Raw genomic sequence first — 21,944 nt, 5'->3', positions numbered from 1 at the left:
GGTACCACCACTGGGTGAGAAAATTCTCATGCAGCGGTGGTGCCATAAATGAGATCACTGGAGTTCACCATCTGATGAACTTTAGTGACCTCTCTCACTGCAGCTCAACGCTATACTCTGACACAGGAGCGATTACACTCCTGTGTCAGTGTGCAGGCTGCTGTCATGTAGAGCAGTCACATCAGTGACTGCTCTACAAATGATCCAATTGTTGCCGTGAGACACTCTGGATTTTTGGACAGGTGAGGGATATAGTTGTTTTTAATTTTAATTTTTTTACAGGCGACAATGGCTTCTAATGCAATGGGTGTTAGGTAAGTATAATTGTTTTTAGTAAATTGAGAATCATCAATAAAGGAGTCTGCATCATTATTTAAAAAAAAGTACTTTATTCTGGGTGTTTTTTTTTTCTTCCAATTTGACTATGGGGTTAGTAATGGAGGTGTCTTATAGGTGCCTCTCTATTACTAACCTAGGCTTCATGTCCACCAGCCTGAAAAAAATCCTTTATTTGAAATAAAAAAAACTACCTAACACATATTCTATTTGAAGCCATTCTCTCCTGTAACAAATCAAAAATAAAAAACAACCATATCCCTCACCTTTCCGGCGTGATGAAATAATCCAGAGTGTCCCACGAAGATCTGGGTCAGTTCTAGAGCAGTCACATCAGCAATCACTGGTGTAACTGTTCTAGAGGCTCCTGTGTAAATGTATAATGCTGAGCTGCAGTGAGAGAGGTCACTTGAGCTCATCAGCTGATGAGCTACAGTAACCTCACTTAGGGCACTTACGGCACCTCCACGGAGTGAGAATCATCAGCTGATTGAACTTCGGTGACCTCTCTTCCGGCAGCTCAGCGTTTTACACTGCGGGAGCGATTACACTCCTGTCAGAGATCTGTAAGAGAGATCTGCATGGGACACTCGGGATTACCTGGATTACGGCAGATAGGTGAGGATTATGGTGGCTTATTATTTTTCCTTTTTTACAGTTGACATGGGCATCGGGGGTTAGGTGTTAAGGTGAGTATTATGTTGTTTTTTTATTATTGCAGGGGACAAGAGCATCGTGGATTAGGTGTAGGTGAGTATAATGTGTTTTTTATTTTTATTTAAATATTTAATTATTAATTTGAGCTTTTTTTTTACTTGGAGCACAGGCGCCGCCTCTTGAGAGACTACTGTTCCTATCAGTGACACTTGCACTTGCTTTTTACAGTGAGAGCAGAAGTTGGCTTTTGGGGGGTAGTAATCTTGTCAGCCAACGCCTGTGACCTGCGTTAACCGTTTTACCACTGGTCAGCTGCGGGATCATGCTGACTGCGTGATCCTGCAGCGCTCGTACCAGCGTTAACAATGTTACCGCCAATCTAAACCTTTGTTTTGATTGGCGGTAGCAAAGGTGACTACGTGGGAAACCACAGTTGTTTGGGGCCCCATTCGGGTTCGAGTTCGGGTGCCCGAACACAATTTTTTTTTGATGTTCGGGTAAAGTCAACAAACCCGAACATCAAAAACATTTCTATTGTGCAACTAGTGGAAATAAATGTCACATTGTTTTGACCCAATAAACCAGTGTCTGTGTGAACGCTACCAAATTCCTACCTGAGAGCGCAAATCCCTTCAGTGGTCAATCAAGCAGAGGAAGGTGAGATGGCCAGGCAGGCAAAGACTTGGAAAGTACTCTGATCATACCCAGAGCACTTAAGCTTCATTTGCATATGAATTAAAACATGAAATCAGATTCTTTTTTTCTGAAAAATTGTGAAATGTAGGTATGGATTGTATTACAGTATGTTTCAAAGCCTAACCTGACCATAGAATGAATTTGAAGGGCTGGATCGTGCTGTTATATTCCTGTTAAGCTGAACAGTAAAATTGCAGCTACCTTGCAATATGCTTCACAGTTAAAGGGAACCTGGCATTTTTCTCCATGCCCTCCAACCCACCACTATTTGTATATTTCTTGCTAACTGCCATGCCTTATAAGTCCTTATAGTGTTTTTCACCTAAACAGATGTTTAAAAAAGTATTTTTACAGTCTGTTTTTCATATACAAATAACCTTTTGACTTGCTGATGGGGCGTTGGTTTCCTTAGACTAAACTAACACTCAGCATGTTATCACGCCCTTGTGGGCATGATAACATGATTTGAAAGAGCTGGCATCATCACCAGCCGCCTGCAAGTCTTGCACATTCGCGTGACTTTCGATGTCATAGTCACAGGTAATAACAGCAATAGGCTTTTAGACCTATGAATCATCATAACAATGGGTTACATTTGAGAATTGTTCCCTTTTGACCATAGACTGCTATTTTGAGTTGCACTTATGTATAAAATTGATTTGGTTTTACTACTCCTGTTGACAATCATTATTAGTAATATATTAGCATAAGTAACATAGTAATGTTGTACACATGTTTTTCCATAAAAATGGTTGACTATACAGAAGAAGTGTCTGCTTTATTGTAAGCAATGAATGTTCACAGCTAAATAATTATAACACTGTGATCACAATTTTGTTTAACTAAATTTTATACTAACTTTTATGCCTTCCCATCTATTTGGCAGGTTTAAGCAACATTATTGGTGTCATTGTTTACATTTCTGCTAATGCCGGGGATCCTGGTACAAAACGAGATGATGAGAAGAAAAGTCATTATTCATACGGTTGGTCCTTTTATTTTGGAGGACTTTCTTTTATCATTGCTGAAATGATCGGAGTCCTTGCCGTTAATATCTACATTGAAAAGAACAGAGAAGCACATTGTAAATCACGTACTGAGCTGATCAAAAACCCGTCAGCCATTCTACGTTTACCAAGCTATCGTTTTCGATACCGCCGGCGCTCTAGATCAAGCTCAAGATCTACCGAGCCTTCTCAATCAAGGGACACTTCTCCAGTTGGAGTGAAAGGGATACCATCTACTGATATCTCCATGTATACCTTGTCAAGAGATACCTCCAAGGCTAATGTTAGCAGTCTGTACAACACAGAGCGTGGGGATCACAGTTTTTTACAGCTGCACAACTGCTTTCCCAAGGAACCTGGGGTCACCGTCACCGTCACAGGACCAGCCTCAAACACAGGCACCCTGGGCAAGGACGGTTCAAACACCAACACTCTAAACAGGAAAACCACCCCAGTGTAGGTGGTTCCAAGGCTAAGGTCTTCTAAGTGAGTGTGTGAGGAGTGAGTGTGCAATCCGTGTGATAGGATGTAAGTTTTAGAACGGAGGTAGGAGCCATTTAACGCCATGTAGCTGCCAATTTCTGGTAAAGAGGTGTTAGGAATCTCTCTATCAGTGAAAGAAATTTTGGAACCAAATGATAAGTGTTCTAATCCCTGCATCATATTGTTTTGATATATAAAATATGTATTTAAAGATAATGAACATTATAGGATGCTGATTAATAACTGTTTTCTTCCAAAAGTGGAGAAAAAAAGAAACACAAATATCTTGATTACTGCTAAGCTGAAATTTCTCTTACAAAGAACTGTACCTGCCATATAGGATGGAAATTATTAAATATTCTTTATCGAAGGAAAATCTTGAAATAATTTAAGAAGACCCTGTGAACTCTTGTGACATGACTGTTTTAGTAAATACTTATACCCGTCATGAAATAATAATTTTGGAACATCCTTCTTTAGAACTCTGCTTGGTCCTGTCCCTCTCTTATAAAAGCGGAACTTCTCTACAAACATGTGTCACTGCTATGCCCCAACTATTTTGGAAAAAGTGTACATCCCCAATTTATTAGTTTGTACATATATTTTTGGGAGGAATAACAGATCAATGGCAAGATGCAAAGTTGTAAAAGAAAAGTCGTCTAAGCATTGTTATTACATTGATAATATAAGCGGTAACTAAAACAGACATGTCAGGAGAGTTGACAGGTTCTCTTTAAATGGTAATGTAATTGCACATGAAAGTGATCAAGGTCGGGTATACATGGGAAATCCATTTAGAAAAAATCATATATCATATAAGAATTTCCACATATGTGGGCAAGAACAAAAATGTATAGATTGATCAAGTTTGAAGTTTGCTATCAATGCTGAATCCATCTAAAATTGTTTAAAAAGAAATGTAATTCTGGACTCCTTATAATAATCCAGACGTTAGAGCCAAATAAAGTACACCACTCTGATATCATTCACTAGCTGGGCATTGGATTTAATAGGTGCCATGTAATGATTTATTGCAGAACTGGGAGGAAATGATCATTTCATTGCATTTATCAGCATTTCAAAAAAGTTGTCTAAGGGCTCGTCCACGCGACCTCAAAAATCATATGAATGCTATCGGTCATTTTGATGGATAGCACCCATCCCTGTGTTATTCAATGAGGCCATGCACATATCCGATTTTTTCCTCAGATCGAATGGTTCAAGGAAAAAAATCACAGCATGCACTTTTTGCCTCTGATATGCAAAGCCAAGTCTGTGAAAACATTGGATGACATCCGAGTGGAGTCCGATTTTCACAGACAGACTGAACGGAGAGGGTGGAAAAAACTTTTTTTTTCTCCATTTCAAAGAAAGTGAGATTCCACTGTTATCAAACTCTGATCATTGTGTGATTAGCATCATCAGACTGATTTTCTCGGATGAAAGAAAAATGGTAGTGTGACCTACTACATGATGACTTTAGTTACAACACATGTGGCACGGCCAAAGTTCTCTAGGTATCGTTGCTCCACTGTAGTACAATACAAGTGAATGGGGTCACATTGTGAGCGTGATAATTTTTTCAACCACGAAAAAGCAAGTCGCAAAAAATTCAACATTGTTGGATTCTTTGGGACCTGCTTGTCGCTGTACCCTTGGGCCTGACCTCATTCACTTATATTATACATGCGATGTTGCAACAATGCCTAGTGAACTTTTGCCGTCAGACGTGTCACTGCCAAAATCACTGTGCCTCGACCAGATATAAACTGGAAAACATAGATTTATTTTATGTACATCCCTATTATTCAACCCAGTGTTTAATTACAATTTTTTTAGTCCATGTAGAATCATTTACTGGTTTTCTGTTTCCTTGAAATATCTTATCCCTTTTTCTAAATACCTTGGCCAAGACAGAGTGGCTTGTAGGAGCCCTACTTGGTGTCCAGCACCTAAGATACATGACACATGCCTTGCCAGCCCCATGAAAGCCATGCCCCTAGGAAACAATATCGGGTACTCTTTGAACTAAGATAAAATCTATGTATCCCTTTAAATAGAAGCCGAGGTTGTCAGGGCAGAACATAAATTATCCATTTTAAAACACAGGGTTTTATAGAGCTTAGATCAAATTTTCTCTTCCCAAATATCCTGTAAATCTTGTTAATTCCACTGCTTTGGACAGTTTTAGTATTTCATTGCAGGTTATATAATAATAACTGCAAGGGCACAAAAAAACCTTGTTTTTGAAGAGGTGGAAGCTTCTGGGATCTAAATGTACAAATCACGTTTACACCGCTTCAGTTTAATATATTTGAATTGTTACCGGGAGAAGAGTTTTCCACTCTCAATTTCCAATTTACACAGATAAAGGTTTTAAATAATGGTCCATTGAATTTGAGGGTGATACTGTATGTCATATATTGGGGTGGTGCTTTACCCCAATGCTCAAAGTTTATGTATTTATATCTTCATGAGCAGAATAAGTGTTGATAATCAGACAATGGATCTGCGGAATCATGTCCCTTGATCCCTATTGCTGTAAGTCACAAAGCTACATTAGTATGGAAAGGGGCATAAAAGACAAAACCATTGTCAGAAGACGTGTAGAGGGAAAGGGGGTCATAAAATGTGCTTGGAAAAGCTGAGGTAAATAAGTTGTCTTAGTTTTTCTAGGATTTTACTAGCAGGCATGACATTCTTCTCTTTAGAGTCATAGAATTAACTATAGGGAGTGCAAAAGATTGACCTGGTATCTGTGGGCCCATAAGGTCTCTTTTCCAAGTTTTATGATTATTATTATTTAACGGCCTTCGACTTGATCTCGAGTCATGACGACTTGACGGATGAACACTCTGTAGGTAGATCGATCTTGAACAAGCCTAGAAAGGTCCACCAGGGTCTTCTCCGCAGCTATTTTCATAGTATAAAGCCATCAGGTTGCTGGTCTTCCTCTTCGCCTTGTTCCTTCTATTCTTCTGACCATGATGTCCTTCTCCAGTGATTGCTCTGTTCGTATCATGTGTCCAAAGTAGGAAAACCTTAGCTTGGTGATCCTTACTTCCAGTGACTTGTCTGGCTTGATTTATTTCCCAGTATATGGAGGTCAGTAGTACAAATAATTTTGTATTGAGGCCTAGGAGCTACTTGTAATGCCTCTTTCCCCCAAAATGCATTGATTGTTTATTGGAATTTATTTATTAAAAATCCAACTGAATATTAAATGTGGCCATAAGAATTTGCAAAACTTAGCTGACTATATAGCTGATGTTGAGTTGGACTCTAGTACATGGAATATTGTCACCATTAAATGCACATAATAAAAAAAATTGAATGGGGTGTATATGTAAATTAAAAAATAGTTCTTCATGGATACGTAGATGTTTAGGTCTTATAAATTGTAAATCAAAGGAAGAAATTCCATGATAAACTAGTTACCTATATGTAATTTCAACAGTCACAGAAAAGTATTATCTGCGCTGTATATGGCTGCACAGGACTTCTAACAAATGAATCGAAAATGTAAAACATTGGAAATCCCATTGCAGTTTGATGTTGAGCGATAGAAGAGTCCAATTATTAATTATGTACAAATTCTAATTAGTGTCCTGTGATGATGCTCATATATTGATTATTAAAGAAAACACAGAATTTACTCAGTACGTGGAAAAAAGTGGATGCATGAATAACACTTTGTTTTCTGCTTAGGGGATATAGGGAGAATGAATCCCTGCCCAGCAGTCTCAGCTTCATGTAAAGGCAGTAGAAGAAATATAACAATTCTGTGTTTGACTCGCTGAGGGAGGAAGAGCAACTGCATTCATGTGTCAAAAATAGCAGCATTCTACTATGAAACGGCTTTTAAGGAGGAAAACCTCAGAGTGAGTTCATAGTATATAAATATTTCTTTAGCTGCATTCTTCAAGTAGAAAACACACAGAAGAGTTTGCGTGTCTTTTGGTGCCATTTTTGTACTGAGAATGTGTATTTTGAATACTATATTCAGAATTATTGATAAAAATGCCAATAAGATAAAAAAATATCCACCCTTACCTTTTTTACTTTTGTTAAAGGGTTGTCCGTTCTTAAGATACAAATCTGCAGACTTGTGAATCCTCACAGCGCACAGCTCTTTGGGGCAGCGAATATGCGATTTGCCACATTCCAACTAGACATGTCTAGCCTCACTCAATAAACTTGTATCAAGCCAATTTGCGCACGTCTAGTCAGCATGTGACCTCATGTATGCAAATCAATTGGTGGTCATGTGCCCACCACTCCGCACTCTGGCACCGGAGAATCCTCACAGTGTTTGCACTGGGAGAATTCACAAGTCTGCAGTCACATGCAGTAATGTGAGATTTGTAGCCTAAGGCCGGACAACCCCTTCCAGGGCTCCAATATTTTACAACACAAATTAAATACAATTTTAAAATAATAAAATGAACTGCCAAATATTTAGAGTAAAAAGCACAAAAAATACCAATTAAGAAAAAACAACAACATGGGAAGGAAGAAGAAATAATAAAAATAGTAGTAGTAGTAATAATAATAATAATAATAATAATTAATAATAATAAACATGATTTCATTAATACATTTAAAAGAACATGATATTAAGACTATAAATATATGTGTATGTCAGACACAATCAGCAATAACAGTAAATATAGAGAAAAAAGAGAAGATGCAGGATAACTGCATATAGTGGGTAGAGTATACAGATAAATAGTTTGCTGTCAATAAGATAAACTATCAGGCAGTAATGGACCTCTAACGAGTGTCACCAGTAATGAACTTCTAATGAGTGTCCCCAATACAATGTATAATGTGAGTGCAACGGACATTAAATGAAGATAAATCACAGTTAAGAGCACAAAAAGTCCCTACTATGCTGACAGCCATCATCACCCAATGCATGTTTCACATTCACCGCTTCATCTGGGGATGAACTGTATTCCCTCCTTTTTCTTCTGGATTTTTTTCTGACATTGCTTATTATGTCTCTGACTTACACATATAGTTATTGTCTTAATATCATGCTCTTTTACAATCAATATAATATTGCAACATAGTAAAAAAAAATGATAGTCTGCAATCCACATCACAACCACTGGGTGGACACAGACAGACAGGGGGATTTTATTGTCCCCTCTGCACCTCAAAATTGGCATGAAAAAAGTTGCAAATTCTGTTGCAAGTGATGCTATGTGCAACATTTTGCAACTTTTGTCATTTTGCTTTTTACAAAAATCGATGGGGCTTACCAAAAGGGGATATAATCTATTGCCATGATACAAATTTACTTTACTTTATGTTAACCAGAAAATTTGCTTACACTATAGTCGTCATCTATACCACCACGTGCCTGGCATAGATTTCACTTTATGCGTACAGACAGCCCAAAGGAAGTACCAAATTATTAGGAGGCATGAGCCTCTTATAGAGCTTGTTTCACCTTACTCCAATTGTGTACCAGTTTTGATAAATCCCCCCTATATTGTTTAGACATCTTATGACAGAGTATCTAAATATCATGATTTTCAAAGCTCTCGGGCCATGTATCTCAAGATACTCTGAGCCAATGTACCGGTATATGCTTTATATGGGAATAACCCTTAAATATGGGCTGTCTGCATGATATTTCCAATGACCCAGAATATTTTATAATTTGGAATGTAGCATAATTCATTAAATTGGATTTTTACAGTTCTCAGCACATACTATGAGGTCACTATGTATTCGCTTTCTGAAAATGGCTAAAAGAAGTGAGCAGTTCATTCTTCAGACATTTTCCCCGTGGAGGACAATATATATTTTACAATACAAGTCAATGGGAAGGCTCAGAAGATGCCTGGTAGATGCTCTGGCATCTTTTTAAGCATTTTCCAAGCATTTTTGCTTTTGAAACTACTACTGGTTGCTTCATTGTTGAATTGAGTAAAAAAAAAAAACGCCAGACAAATGATGGAAAAATGATTGAATGACAGCCAAGCAAGCATTCAGGAAATGACCAAAAATTGCGGAAAAAATCGGGTTGTGAAATGTAAAATTCACCGAGCTCGCCCGAGTAAAAGATGTCATATGCACATACCTGTATGAAGAAAAAAAAGAATATAAAAAATGTAGAAATTACAGAAAATGAAATGGACCTGCATTGTGTAAATTGATGTCCCTCATCTCTCCGGGTGTCACTGATATACAGTATTTCTTAGGCCCCCTTAATTTACTGCTTGTTGATGGTGCATTGAGTCACATTAGTTCACATTAAACATTTTGAACTTTACGCTCAATTTTTTTTAGCATTTTTAAATGATTGTAAAAATGACTAAAGTCGTGTTTTCTGTAGTATTTTAACAAATATTTTTGATGGTGCTTTTATTTGAAACTTGCCTTTTTCCATTTATTCATACCAGAGGGGCTCACAATCTAAATTCCTGCATATGTATACTTTACAATAAGTTACACAGATTTTAAAGTAACATCTAACTACAGAGGTTTTTACTAAAAAATGCAGTTATCAACAATAACAAATATGTTGCGAAACACTGAAAACTATAGTGTGAAAGTCATCACTGACCATGAATATGTGATTGCATGCACTGCGTATTCTACAGATTTAGCGTATGACATCTGTTAACAGCTCTGCGCTCCCTTTTCATGCGGTCTATTGGTAATGATCAACTTTCTATAATTATTCCAGATCATTTATAATAGATTTATAACAATGGCACATGTTCAACCTGAGTTTTAGTCCACACCATGGGGAAATGTTTGCCTATGTTATCCTACTGATGTATCCTTTCTTAAAGGGAACCTAAACTAAGGTCCATGGGCACAATCAATTGGATTCTGGTTGCGTGATTGACATTTGACATACAGATATAGACATACTTAGAATAGCTGGTTGGGGACTATATGTCTCCAATGACTAGTCTAAGAGGCAGGTCCCCGACTTCTCCCTGCTGTACTATCCTAAACTGATAGGTCTCTCCCTCTACACACACACACATAGGAAGAGACCTTTCAGTCAAGGGGAGAGAGTCAGGAAGAAGCCACTGGTGTCTAATCTTAGACTAGTCCCGGGACTAGTCTCGCATAGTTCCCGTCCAGCTTTTAAACGTGCTTTTCCAATGAAACACTGAAGCTTTACAGCGTAAAGCATACATTCCTGGAATAACACAGCTGGTATCTTGCTGCCCATAGTTGTATGGATCTCCTGTCCAGTTCTGTTAAAAGGGAGTCAAACCAAGCTCAGATGCTTGGTGCACCCTTGGCGTGGCCAAATATTCTAGTGCACCTTCCCACCTACCTGTTTTTTCTCCATATTCGCCCTTCTATAGCTCGATAAATCCATAGCTGTCAATCAAAGAAGAAGTTGGTGGAGATACAATAGGTTGAAAGGTTCACTTTAATATTGGGCCATGCCATGGTGCGCCGGGTGCCTTTAATTGGTTTGAACAGCCTTTCTGTGCTGAGAAAGTCCCTTTCAACAAAAACACAGGAAAGATATCATAATGCAGAAAGTTACCACTTAGAATAACAAAAGCCATTCAATTTGCATCATTAGGTGTTGAGTTACACTTTTTTGCATTGAGATAAGCTTTTGCATGGGAGCGGACTTTCCATTGGCCTCAAGGGGCAGGGGCTCAAGAGATAAGGGTGCCACTACCACCTCTATTACAGGTGGAATTGTGCATTATGATGAGTTATTGTACTGAAAAGTGCCCAGATATTGTTCATGCACAGGGGACTTCTTCTGTCTGTGTCCGCTCCTGCTTTTGTATCATGATAACTTTCTATTTTTTAGAAAGCCTACATTGTATCTCTATTATGGGAACGTATAGCTGCAGGAATTAAGTGCAATAATGACAGTGCATTATGGAGTGACATCTATATTAACCTTCGTATATAATGCATATAGCAGACACTGAGATGGATCATCAGAGGCACTGGGAAACCATGCTGGTAAGCTTTCCATCACAGGAGGTTATAGAGAACGTTGGGAGAGCAATATATCACAGTTGAAGGTGTGAGAAAAATTAAGAATGATTACGATAGACACAAAGTTTATATATTAAGGCAGGTGTGGGACCAGATGTCTTTACCATCGCTGTGCTGAGAAATAACCTCTGCAATGAGTGCAGTAGTGATAAAGTGAACTGCAATTTACCTCCCCCAGTACCTGCTGAGACTCATCATTTTTATCGGCATAATAGTCATCTATCTCTCTTGTCAAAATAATGTAATGCTAAAGGAAATATGTGTGAAGCTATTACTTCATATTCTTACCGGAGTGGTGCAAAATATCACAGCAGAGCAGCAATGCCAGGATCACCGGGAAAGGTGCATTACTCAGGATAGAGAGAGTGTTACGGGAAATTACACTTAAATGATTGTAGCACTTATTTCCAATGAGTGTATGAAGAGCAACAGGCCAGGAAGCCCAAAAGAGCAAAACCAAAGGGGACATGGAGAAGTGGAGAAATAGAAGTGAACTCTTTCATCATATTATACAAGATAAGTCTTTATATCTTGTATTATTTTGAGTTTATGAATATTGAGCAGGGAAAAGCTTGCCAATCAGCGGCTGTTTTTTTCAATGTCACCCAGTATGACGACTTTTTGGGTATATTTGTCCTCTTTCTAGAAAAACCAAAAGCTGCAATTCCCTGACATTTCTGATGGTCTAATTACAAGTGGGAGCAGTATGAAAATAGGTTTCAGCAGCCCAAAAAATAGGAATTTCATTCCCTGCTAACCCTACACTTTTACCCTCCACCATATGGTCTAATCTTCTGTAGACCATATGGTGGAATGGCGCACGGATGGCGTACTGTTGAGCCACCAGGGAAGCAGCACAGATTATTATCACCTAAAATTGAAGAAGTCATGTTGAAAATGGTATCTGACATGCCGGTAGGATGCTATAGACCCAGAGGAGTTAATCAGAGTAATACACATTTTTGTGGGGAACGTTTCAGTAAAACTTGAATTTTATTCATTGAAATCCCTGGTGTTTGTATGTATGAGTCCAGTGGGCGGTTCTATGTATATGAGTCCAGTGGGCGGTTCTATGTATATGAGTCCAGTGGGCGATTCTATGGATATGTGTCTAGTGGGCGGTTCTATGGATATGAGTCCAGTGAGCAGTTTTATGTATATGAGTCTAGTGAGCGATTCTATGGATATGTGTCCAGTGGGTGGTTCTATGTATGAGTCGAGTGGGTGGTTCTATGTATATGAATCCAGTGGGCAGTTCAATATATATGGGTCCAGTGTGTGGTTCTATGTATATGAGTCCAGTGGGCGGTTCTATGGATATGAGTCCAGTTGGCAGTTCTGTGTATAAGAGTACAGTGGGTGGTTGTATGGATGAGTCCAGTGGGCGGTTCTATGTATATGAGTCCAGAAGGCGGTTCTATGGATATGAGTCCAGTGGGCAGTTCTATGTATATGGGTCCAGTGGGTGGTTCTATGTATATGAGTCCAGTAGGTGGTTCTATGTATATGAGTCCAGTAGGCGGTTCTATGGATATGTGTCCAGTGGGCGGTTCTATGGATATGAGTCCAGTGGGCGGTTCTATGTATATGTTTCAAGTGGGCAGTTCTATGTATATGAATCCAGTGGACATTTCTATTCAGCGATTGGCAGTCTATTCTGTATAACTGTTCATGCAGTCATAGCTGTCAATCACTGAATAGGATCACCCAATGGAGTCATGTACATTCAAACACCAGGGATTTCAATGGAAAAAAATCATGGTTTACTGAAACGTTTCCCAGAAAAATATGTATCAATCTGATCAGCTACTCCTGCCCTACAACACATCCACAGATCAGAGTACATGTGCAATGTAAAAGGTTCCCATTAAGCCTTTGCTGCCCGGTTACGGGAACACTTTCTAGGGATTGAAATGAAGATATAATAAGAAAATACCTGTTTCCAATCTGACTTAAAACTTCCTTATTTGCCCATAGTAGGTGGTGGTGCCATCAAATAGGAAAAAGATAGAGGTACTAATTTCAGATTGTTGTCACTTTGACCAATTAGAAGCTCTGATGAAATATTATGAGGCCTCATGCACGAAATTACAAGAAATAGTTTATGAAGTATCTTAACAGCTGATTAGTAGGGTTGTTAGTTGTCAGATTTTATCTGCAGCCCTGGAATACCCCATTTGGTGTAAGTCTTGATACTTTGGACAAACTTTGATCCTTTTACTGTGAAGTTAAACATTCAAATATATCAGTTAAAAGCTCAGTAGATATTATGCACTTTAGAACATAGCGTAAAGTGACACTACTGCACATGAAGTTGCAGTTTACTTTATTATTATAAGACTGAATGACTAAAGTACAATGTTACCTTTCTACAGATATAAATATATGCACTAACATGCCTTCATATGTATTTCAAAAAGTGCATAGATCTGTGAATTTCGGTCCTGTTCATTCCTGATACTGGAGCTTCCTCCCATTCTGTTGGTGACATACTTTTAGGCAGTCAACTGAGTTCAGCAGCTAAGCCAGCACCTCTATCTTTCAAAAAATCAGCCTTGATGGAAAAAGGGGGCTGTCTTAATAATAAACTGAGCCACGTATGGTGCATTTACACTGCAAGATAATCATGAATGAACATTCTTAATATTCCTTGTTTCATGATTTTCTTGTCATGTAATCACTCAAAGAACCAGCAAAATGTTCTTGGGTGAAATGATGCCAAGAACCATGGTAGCGCTATTGCTCTGTGCCATCTATAAAAAAAATTGCTCAGTGCACATGATTTACTTCTGTCTGCTGTAAAAAAGGCTATGAAAGGGGTTGTCCGGGACTTTAACATCAATGGCCTATCTTTAGGATAGTTAATTAATGTTTGATCGGTGGGGGTGCAAGACCCAGCACCCCCACTAATCAGTTGTTTCTATTGCCAGCCGGAACTGCTCAGTTACTGCAGTCGCAGCCGGGTACTCCACATCCGCCCTTTATTGAATTGAACATAGGGTGAATGTGCAGTACCCGACCGCGGCCACTGTACAGACGATGGAGCTTCATAATTGAGTAGTTCCTATCGCCGCCATCACCGGGAACAGCTGATCAATGGGGATGCCAGATGTCGCACCCCCACTAATCAGTTATTGATGACCATTGATGAAGGATAGGCCATCAATGTTAATGTCCTGAATGACCCCTTTAAACGACAGACAATCAGTAAAGTTTACCGAATGTCAGTTGTTTAGTGACGCTTTTTCAGTGTAAACAGACCCTTAATCCGCTTCAAGCATAAACAGAAGAGGGAAGGAAGTGTCAGGATGTAACAGTTGCAGTAGATGCTCGACTTCTAAAAACCAGCTCATGGGACTGAAATTCAGCGACCTATGCACTTTTGAAAGTTAAAGTAAATTAAAATTGTGCATTTATTTTATGTTTGTCAAAAAAAATATAGATTTTTTTTCTCTAGTCGGGCAATCTTGTTTAAGAGCCGTACAGGAAGCGAGCAGAAATGTCTTACTGTAGAATCTCAAATGACTTGAGCTTATGCAGAGTGGTGTCTAAGATCAGGTCTTCGATGGTTGAACAGTCATCTGTCAGCCCCGCTCATTTATAATGTCCTCCCGAAAATATCAAGCAGAGAAAGAATTGGAGGTGAGGTCTGGAATCTGGCAAGGTCACAAGTGAGAGATCTCCTGCTGTTCTACTGAATTAGAACTGTATAAAGGATTGAGGAAGAAGTGAAGAAAGCGGATATCGAAAATGTAGATGCTGTTACGAGATAAGAATTTTGCTGCACTGCTTAAAAGGCTTTTCACAATGAGGTCTTTTGACAATTATTTATGTCTGGTATATATGGAAATCTCTAATATGTAAAATATGGCAAAACCAGAGGCATTCCCTGAAACGGACAAGTCAGCTCTTTTATCATGTGTGTTTTAGATAGATCCCCATAAGGAGGCAATTTTAAAGCATCTTTTCTTACATTGTGTTTTTCCTATGTTATACCTCTTGCAAATATATTATCATTACCCTTATCAATGGGGCATGTCCCCATAGTGTGTATAGGCACATATTGACAAGAGGAGTGATAATACCTAGCTTTCATAAGGGCTTATGCGGACGTCCAGCAAAAATGGTCAAAGCATGGACCGAAGAGTAAGGACTGCCGGTGAGTCTCTCGACTCAACCAAGAGTGACAGCTTCATATATTTTCTATGAGACTGTCACGCTCAGGACGGGATACTTGTGGCCAGTTTGTGCATTGCGGTCTGTGCTCGGACCATGTTGTATGGGCGTGTGCATGAGCCCTAAATTTTGTAAATTTCCATGAGAAATAATAGAGGAGCGGCACAACCCAAAATTCTACTGTTCCTTACAATTGTTACTAAAACAGGCTCATACATCTTTTTTTTAATATTAATATTATTAATACTACTTTTACTAATGTTTTTATTGTCTTAAAATTAGTTTCCATGTGCCAATTATAATCTGTAAATTCAGATTATTTCCTCTTTTCAATATTTTGCCAACGTCTATGAGACCTTTGTGCATGTAAAATGTGAAATACTGTGCGAGGGTCAGTTTATATTTTGTCCCTGTGTAATGGCTCTGGCCAATCGACTTTGATCACCAGCTATCTAGTTTCATGCAAGAACTTGAAATTCAATCTTTAGTACTGAAATATAAAGCCAGAGCTGTGTCTTGGGTTCTTTTGCCTCACTTGACCTAACCCAACAACCTAAGTCTGCAGCACAGACACCGAGTCATATACGATCATATAAAACAGAAATGAAAAAAAAATATCTTACATTTCTTTATTTTAATGGACAGGATGGTATTTTATTTTTATTTTTTTTCTGTTTAAATGTGCAAGATTGTTCTGATGGATTGGACAATTCTCAACTGTGAAAATAAAGTAAAATATACCTCTTCACAAAAATCTAAAAAATGAGGAAACCGTAGGGACCACGAAACGACGGTAATACAGGGACAATTCAGTGCCTTTTCTTTTATGCCAACACAGCATGCACTTTAGTATCACATGCCTAGATGTGTGCGGGCATCGTTCCAGGGGCTCATAAAATCATATCATGCACATTTTAATAATTAAAGTTAAAAAATGTTTGGTCCATTTACATCAGGGAACAATACACAATTCCCAATTGTTATTTTTCCCAATTTCCCTTCCGACTGATACAGTGATTTACTAGAGAACAGGCTGATGTCATGGAGATTTGGAAGATATTAGTGAATATGCCACACGTCTCACCAATCTTCTCTGATGTGCAAGGAAAGCTGGCAGCTTGCATGCTATACAAATACATCATCCGAATGTATCATTTACAGAGCCATTACACGTTTCGCCAACACGTTTCGCCAACCTGAGGATTTCATCTGCAACCAAGTTTTTTGTTTATTTTCCTCTAGAAAGGGAAACTTATTTCACCACATTGATTCCTGATTGTGGCACTGATTTGCAAAATGGTGCAGCCTCAGTGCTAAAAAAAAAAAATAGACTATGTCACGCTTGCCCTGTTAAACTGTGAACATAAAATATTCTTAGGGCACGGCAAGCAGAGAGAGTGCACATAGCTGGATGCGGAGGGTGAATGAGTAACATGCGTGTGTTTGTAAAATATGATTACAAGTTAACTTAAGCAACCAATATAGTATTACATGGGCTCGCTCTTTCTTTTTCTCAGTTAATATTGTTTTTTGTTTTGGTTTTTTTCATGGCTTGCTTTTACATCTTTTAAATATTCATCATTTGATTTTAGGGACTGCGGATTATACTTTTTTTGGTATCCTATAATGTCTGGAACAGATAAAAAAAAATCTGTATCTTAGAACTTCTGCAAGTATATATACATATATATATATATATATATATATGTATATATATATAAATAAAATAAAAATGTTCAGAAAAAAAAGCAAAGTATGGGTATAAAATCGACATTAGATTGCACTTTTGCATTGTTGTCATAAGATTTTGTTTTCCATTGTTCTGTTCTCGGTTCTGGTTTGTAGATGTCCGCCCTATTGGGCCATTAAAATGTGATTATTTTCCTTGTAATCAATTTAAGACTGTGTGCCAAACTTCAAATTACAGCCGCATTTTGATGATGTATCTCACGCAAACTCTTTGTACTAAGCATAGGAACAAACCATTTGCAAAAAAGATATTGTGCAGATCCATTGTAACATAGGATTTCAAATATACAAATGTGAAGTTATAATATTTTAAAGTGGCAAATTTGCATGAAAAGCGTTTAACGTGGTTTAAAGGGAACATGTAACCTTTAAATATGCTATTTTCCATGCACATATAGTGAGCAGTCTGCAGGTAAAAAGCTAGTAAATCATGCTATACTGCACCACCCCGATAATTGGAAGCCAGCAGCTACAGGGAGAATATAGTTCATCTTCTCCCTGTAGCCGCTGTTCCAGTAAAACTGCTGAAAATATTTTAAACCACATGTGCCTGCATTACCGCTATATCTGCAGTTACACACTATTTTTTAGGTGACAGGTTCACTTTAAAATGGATGCACTTTCATAGAAAGACACAGATTTGGCAGCATTGAGTTTGTGCACCACTGTGACTTTTTAAGTTAAAGGAACGTTCCAGGCAAAACTGATACATTGTGGATTTGGATTTGCAAGTTGATAGACATTTTTTCTTTTTCTTATGTCACTTCTTGCAATTACTTCAGACTAATATGAGTCAAAATTTTGTGAAATGCATTGAAGGGAATGTGTCAGCTTATTTTTGCTATGTAATCTGAGACCTGCATGATTTAGAGGTGGGGTCCTGATTTCAGCCATCTGTCTAAGTTGTTTTTTGCCGTCTCAATAAAATCAGTGTTTTATCAGCTGGAAATTATCACTAGAGGACTAGTTTTCTCATGCCATGTAGTCCTCCTGCTCTGTATAACCCTGCCCCCACTACTGATTTGCAGCTTTCTGCCCATGCACAGTGTACTCAGAAAGCTTCCAGTCAGTGGTGTGGGTGGGGTTATATAGGGTTCAGCATTCAGAGAACTGCTAGATCTGCAGAAGAGAAAACAGTGATTTTATCAAAATGATTATGCAGACTAGTAAGTGACACATCGCTGGAATCAGGTTTTCCGTTGCTATTGCTCCATCATGCTGCTCTCCAATTACAGAACAGTTTTCCTTTAAAAAGACACTTTTCAATACTGCCCAATAAGAACCAAAAAGTGTCTTAAATGCATGTGGCTCACGTATGTCAGTCTTTTGACTTGTGCCAGTATTCTTGCACATTTTACATTTTAGTGCCCCATTGCGTTATACAGAAAAAGGTTTCCTATTTATAGTCTTTAATCTCCAGCACGGAGTGAAAATAATAAAATTAGCTAGATGCAACTCACCCTCCCTTGGTTCAGAACTTTCTCTCCACATATACTGGTTGCACTGTTGACATCATGGCTACAGCCAATTACTGACTTCAGCTGCTTTGCCAATGCAGATAGCAAGAGCCGTTGAGCTCAGTGATTGGCTGCAGTGGTGATGTGCATTGTAGTCATGATGTTAACTCTGAAACCAATAAACAGAGACTGGAGCAGAGTCGTAGACAACAGAAAGCTAAAGCGGAAAACCTCTTTAATGCAGGTCCTTCATTCTTTTTTTGGGTCCTAGCACACACAATCTTGGGACTTGTTCTAGACATAACTCAATGGGAAGATTTATCAATGCAGTTTTGTCACTTTTGGCTGAACCAAGGCAACACATTGGAAAGGTTTTCACTACTTTTCTATCTAGATCCGGGATGTCAAACTCAAACACACAAAGGGCTAAAATGAAAAAAACTGTACAAAGTCAAGGGCCATCAAGTATACAGTATAATGGCCCCACATAGTCCTCCATACAGTATAATGGCCCCACATAGTCCTCCATACTGTATAATGGCCTCACATAATCCTCCATACATTATAATGACCCCACATAGTCCTCCATACAGTATAATAGCCCCACATAATCCTCCATACAGTATAATGGCCCCACATAGTCCTCCATACAGAATAATGTGCCCCACATAGTACTCCATACAGAATAATGTGCCCCACTTAGTCCTCCATACAGTATACAGCCCCACATAGTCCTCCATACTGTATAATGACCTCACATAGTCCTCCATACATTATAATGGCCCCACATAGTCCTCCATACAGTTTAATGGCCCCACATAGTCCTCCATACAGAATAATGTGCCCCACATAGTCCTCCATACAGAATAATGTGCCCCACTTAGTACTCCATACAGTATAATGGGCTCCACTTAGTCCGCCATACAGTATAATGGGACAACATTGGGGTGGCGGTTCTGGTGTCGGGGGCCAAATATAATCACCCTAAGGGCCAAATTTGGCCCATGGTCCAGAGTTTGACAGGTATGATCTAGATAAATATCAGAATATGGTTTCAGGTTATAGTTTGCAGCCTACCCAGATTTATCAACATGGCGGACATCCCAAATGTGTGAGAGATACCAGCACACCTGATGTCACCAGTTGTATTGCATCTCGCTCAATGTATATAATCTGCTTTATGTTCCTTTATGAGAAACCATAGTAGCACATTATAATATGACAATGAGTTGTGCCAAATGACAAATTCATTTTTGCTGTATCTTTAATGCCTTTTTATTTCAGGATTTCAAACAGTTTTTCAGACAGTATTTTATAAGATTCACAACATTTAAAGGAACATTCAAACATTCACATTGGTAATAAAGGAGAACTCGTTCATTGTCTCAGAAGATCACTAACATCTGTAATAACAAGAAAATTGAATATTAATGCTAATCGTTAGAATAATAAAACATCTTCTCTTCACATTCTAAACAATGTGGATATGTTAAGAACAAGTTCTTATTGTAACAATGGAACCAATGTATGACTCATTGTAATCTGCTTAAAAGATTCCTTTTTATGGACATAGAAAGGACTGTTTGTTATATTAAAGCTTAAGAACAAGGTGGAATGATCCCCAAGTCAGAAATTTGTTTTTTTTTTGTGAAATTCCCAAAATCTTAAAAGAAACACTACAAATACACTGATATTTTTTCCTTACAATGCACACGAGAGGTACATATTTGGTTTCCTGAAGATGGATGGTAATCAATACATTCATTCTGTGATCATACAATATAATTGTTTTCGTCAGCACGTCCTGCACTATAGGACAATGTGCTGCCCAGAATGATTGATTTTTTCAAGAAAGCATAAAAATCATTTCACCGAACAAACATGCATTATGCTCACTCGTCAGATGATTAGTAGTCTACAGTTTACTAGGGTCACTTCTGGAAGATGGAGTCTACTCATGTGGAACACAACAACTAGGGGCACTTAAATAACTCAGTTTTTCACATCACAATAAAATAGAAGCATTCATAGGATATTTTTTGATGAACATCAGTTTGGTCAAGACCCATCACTGAATAAGGGTGCATTTACATTGGCGTATAGCAACTGTTAAATGACTGCCAATAGGCTACATGTAAGACAAACAAACAAGCATTTTGCTCACTTGTTAGATAATTAGCAGTCAACAATTTGCTATGGTTTCCTGAAGAAGGAGTCTACTTGTAAGGGGGAAGACCAGGGTGCAAGTACTTTCAGAACAAGGGACCCGGAACTGCCGGGACCGTGTCTCTGGTTAACGAGGGAAGACAGACTGCGAGCACAGGAGTCAGGTGACCGGGAAGATGGGGGCGTGTCCAGAGCCAGAGCTCAGGGGTCAGGTGACCGGGGAGCTGGGGGCGTGTCTAGGAAGAGGGAAAAAAAGGAGGTTTGCATGGGAAAGCAGGGAGTTGACAGTTAGGGTCAAGCCTCACTAGAGGAAGAAGAGATGCAGGGTCCATGGAGCCGAGCAAGTGAGGTGCAGTGTTATGGACTAGGGGCTCAGTGGGTCAAGCCGGAGACCGCCCACTTCCGCCAGAAGACAGAGCATTGTTTAGGTGGGGAAGCCAGAAGAAAACAACACCGGCATCAGCCGGCAACTGCCTTGTGGGGAACAAGAGTCAGCTAAGTGTAAAACTGCCAATTACAACCGTTTTGACTCTGCTACCTCCAGCCAAACTGTGGATTGTCAGTTATAGTCTGTTACCTGCTACTCCCCTTGTTGTCCCCACATTTCCCCTGTTACTCCCTGCGTGGAGATTGACCCTGTTACAATAAATCCTCCCTGTTTATTAACCCTGTACTGTGTTTCTGTGTCACTGCATCTAAAGTACCTGTGTTACATACTCATGTGGAACACAGCGACTAGGGGCAGTTACTTGATTCAGTTTTTCACAGCACAGTATCACAGAAGCATTCATTGCATCACTGAAATCACTATTTTTGAGGCTTCATAGTACTGGAAAAGTTTTTGATGAACGTCAGTTTGGTAAGGACCCATTACCAAGTAAGAATGCATTTACACTGATGAGCAAATGGGTAACAATGTTTTGAACGTTTGACTTTCAGGCTCCATGTCTCACCATTCACTACAGCATCAAATGTGATCCTACCATAATTTTATAGACAATCACCTTGGCTATCTCATACATAAATTTGAATTTCAATTATTTAACATATGATTAGTTATGCAGATGCTTGTCATGTCACTGCATTGTTACTGTTTTGCTCCTGGTGGTGGAAAAATCTTTTTTTTCCTGTATACTACAAATTACAACCTCTTCTCACATTCCCTAATAGCTCAGTGTGTTATTAGGTTGATTACTAAGCAAAAGGTCACTGG

General features: G+C 38.7%; 1 protein-coding gene across 2 annotated transcripts in view; it reads left to right on the top strand.

Annotated features, from left to right (window-relative positions):
* Positions 1 to 21,402, top strand: part of CACNG8 (calcium voltage-gated channel auxiliary subunit gamma 8) — a 272,197-nt gene extending 250,795 nt beyond the window's left edge. For both annotated transcript variants that reach the window (XM_073656291.1, XM_073656292.1), the window contains one exon: positions 2,576 to 21,402. In XM_073656291.1, the coding sequence (XP_073512392.1) occupies positions 2,576 to 3,156 (581 nt within the window). In that variant the 3' untranslated portion in view covers positions 3,157 to 21,402. The remainder of the gene's footprint in view (positions 1 to 2,575) is intronic.
* Positions 21,403 to 21,944: the final 542 nt, after the last annotated feature.

The sequence above is a fragment of the Phyllobates terribilis genome, unplaced genomic scaffold (assembly GCF_046119375.1).
Source record: "Phyllobates terribilis strain yellow unplaced genomic scaffold, ASM4611937v1 Scaffold_12__6_contigs__length_324123572, whole genome shotgun sequence".
NCBI lineage: Eukaryota > Metazoa > Chordata > Amphibia > Anura > Dendrobatidae > Phyllobates > Phyllobates terribilis.
The sequence above is the reverse complement of the archived record's forward strand: the minus strand, read 5'-3'. Positions and strand labels throughout refer to the sequence as shown.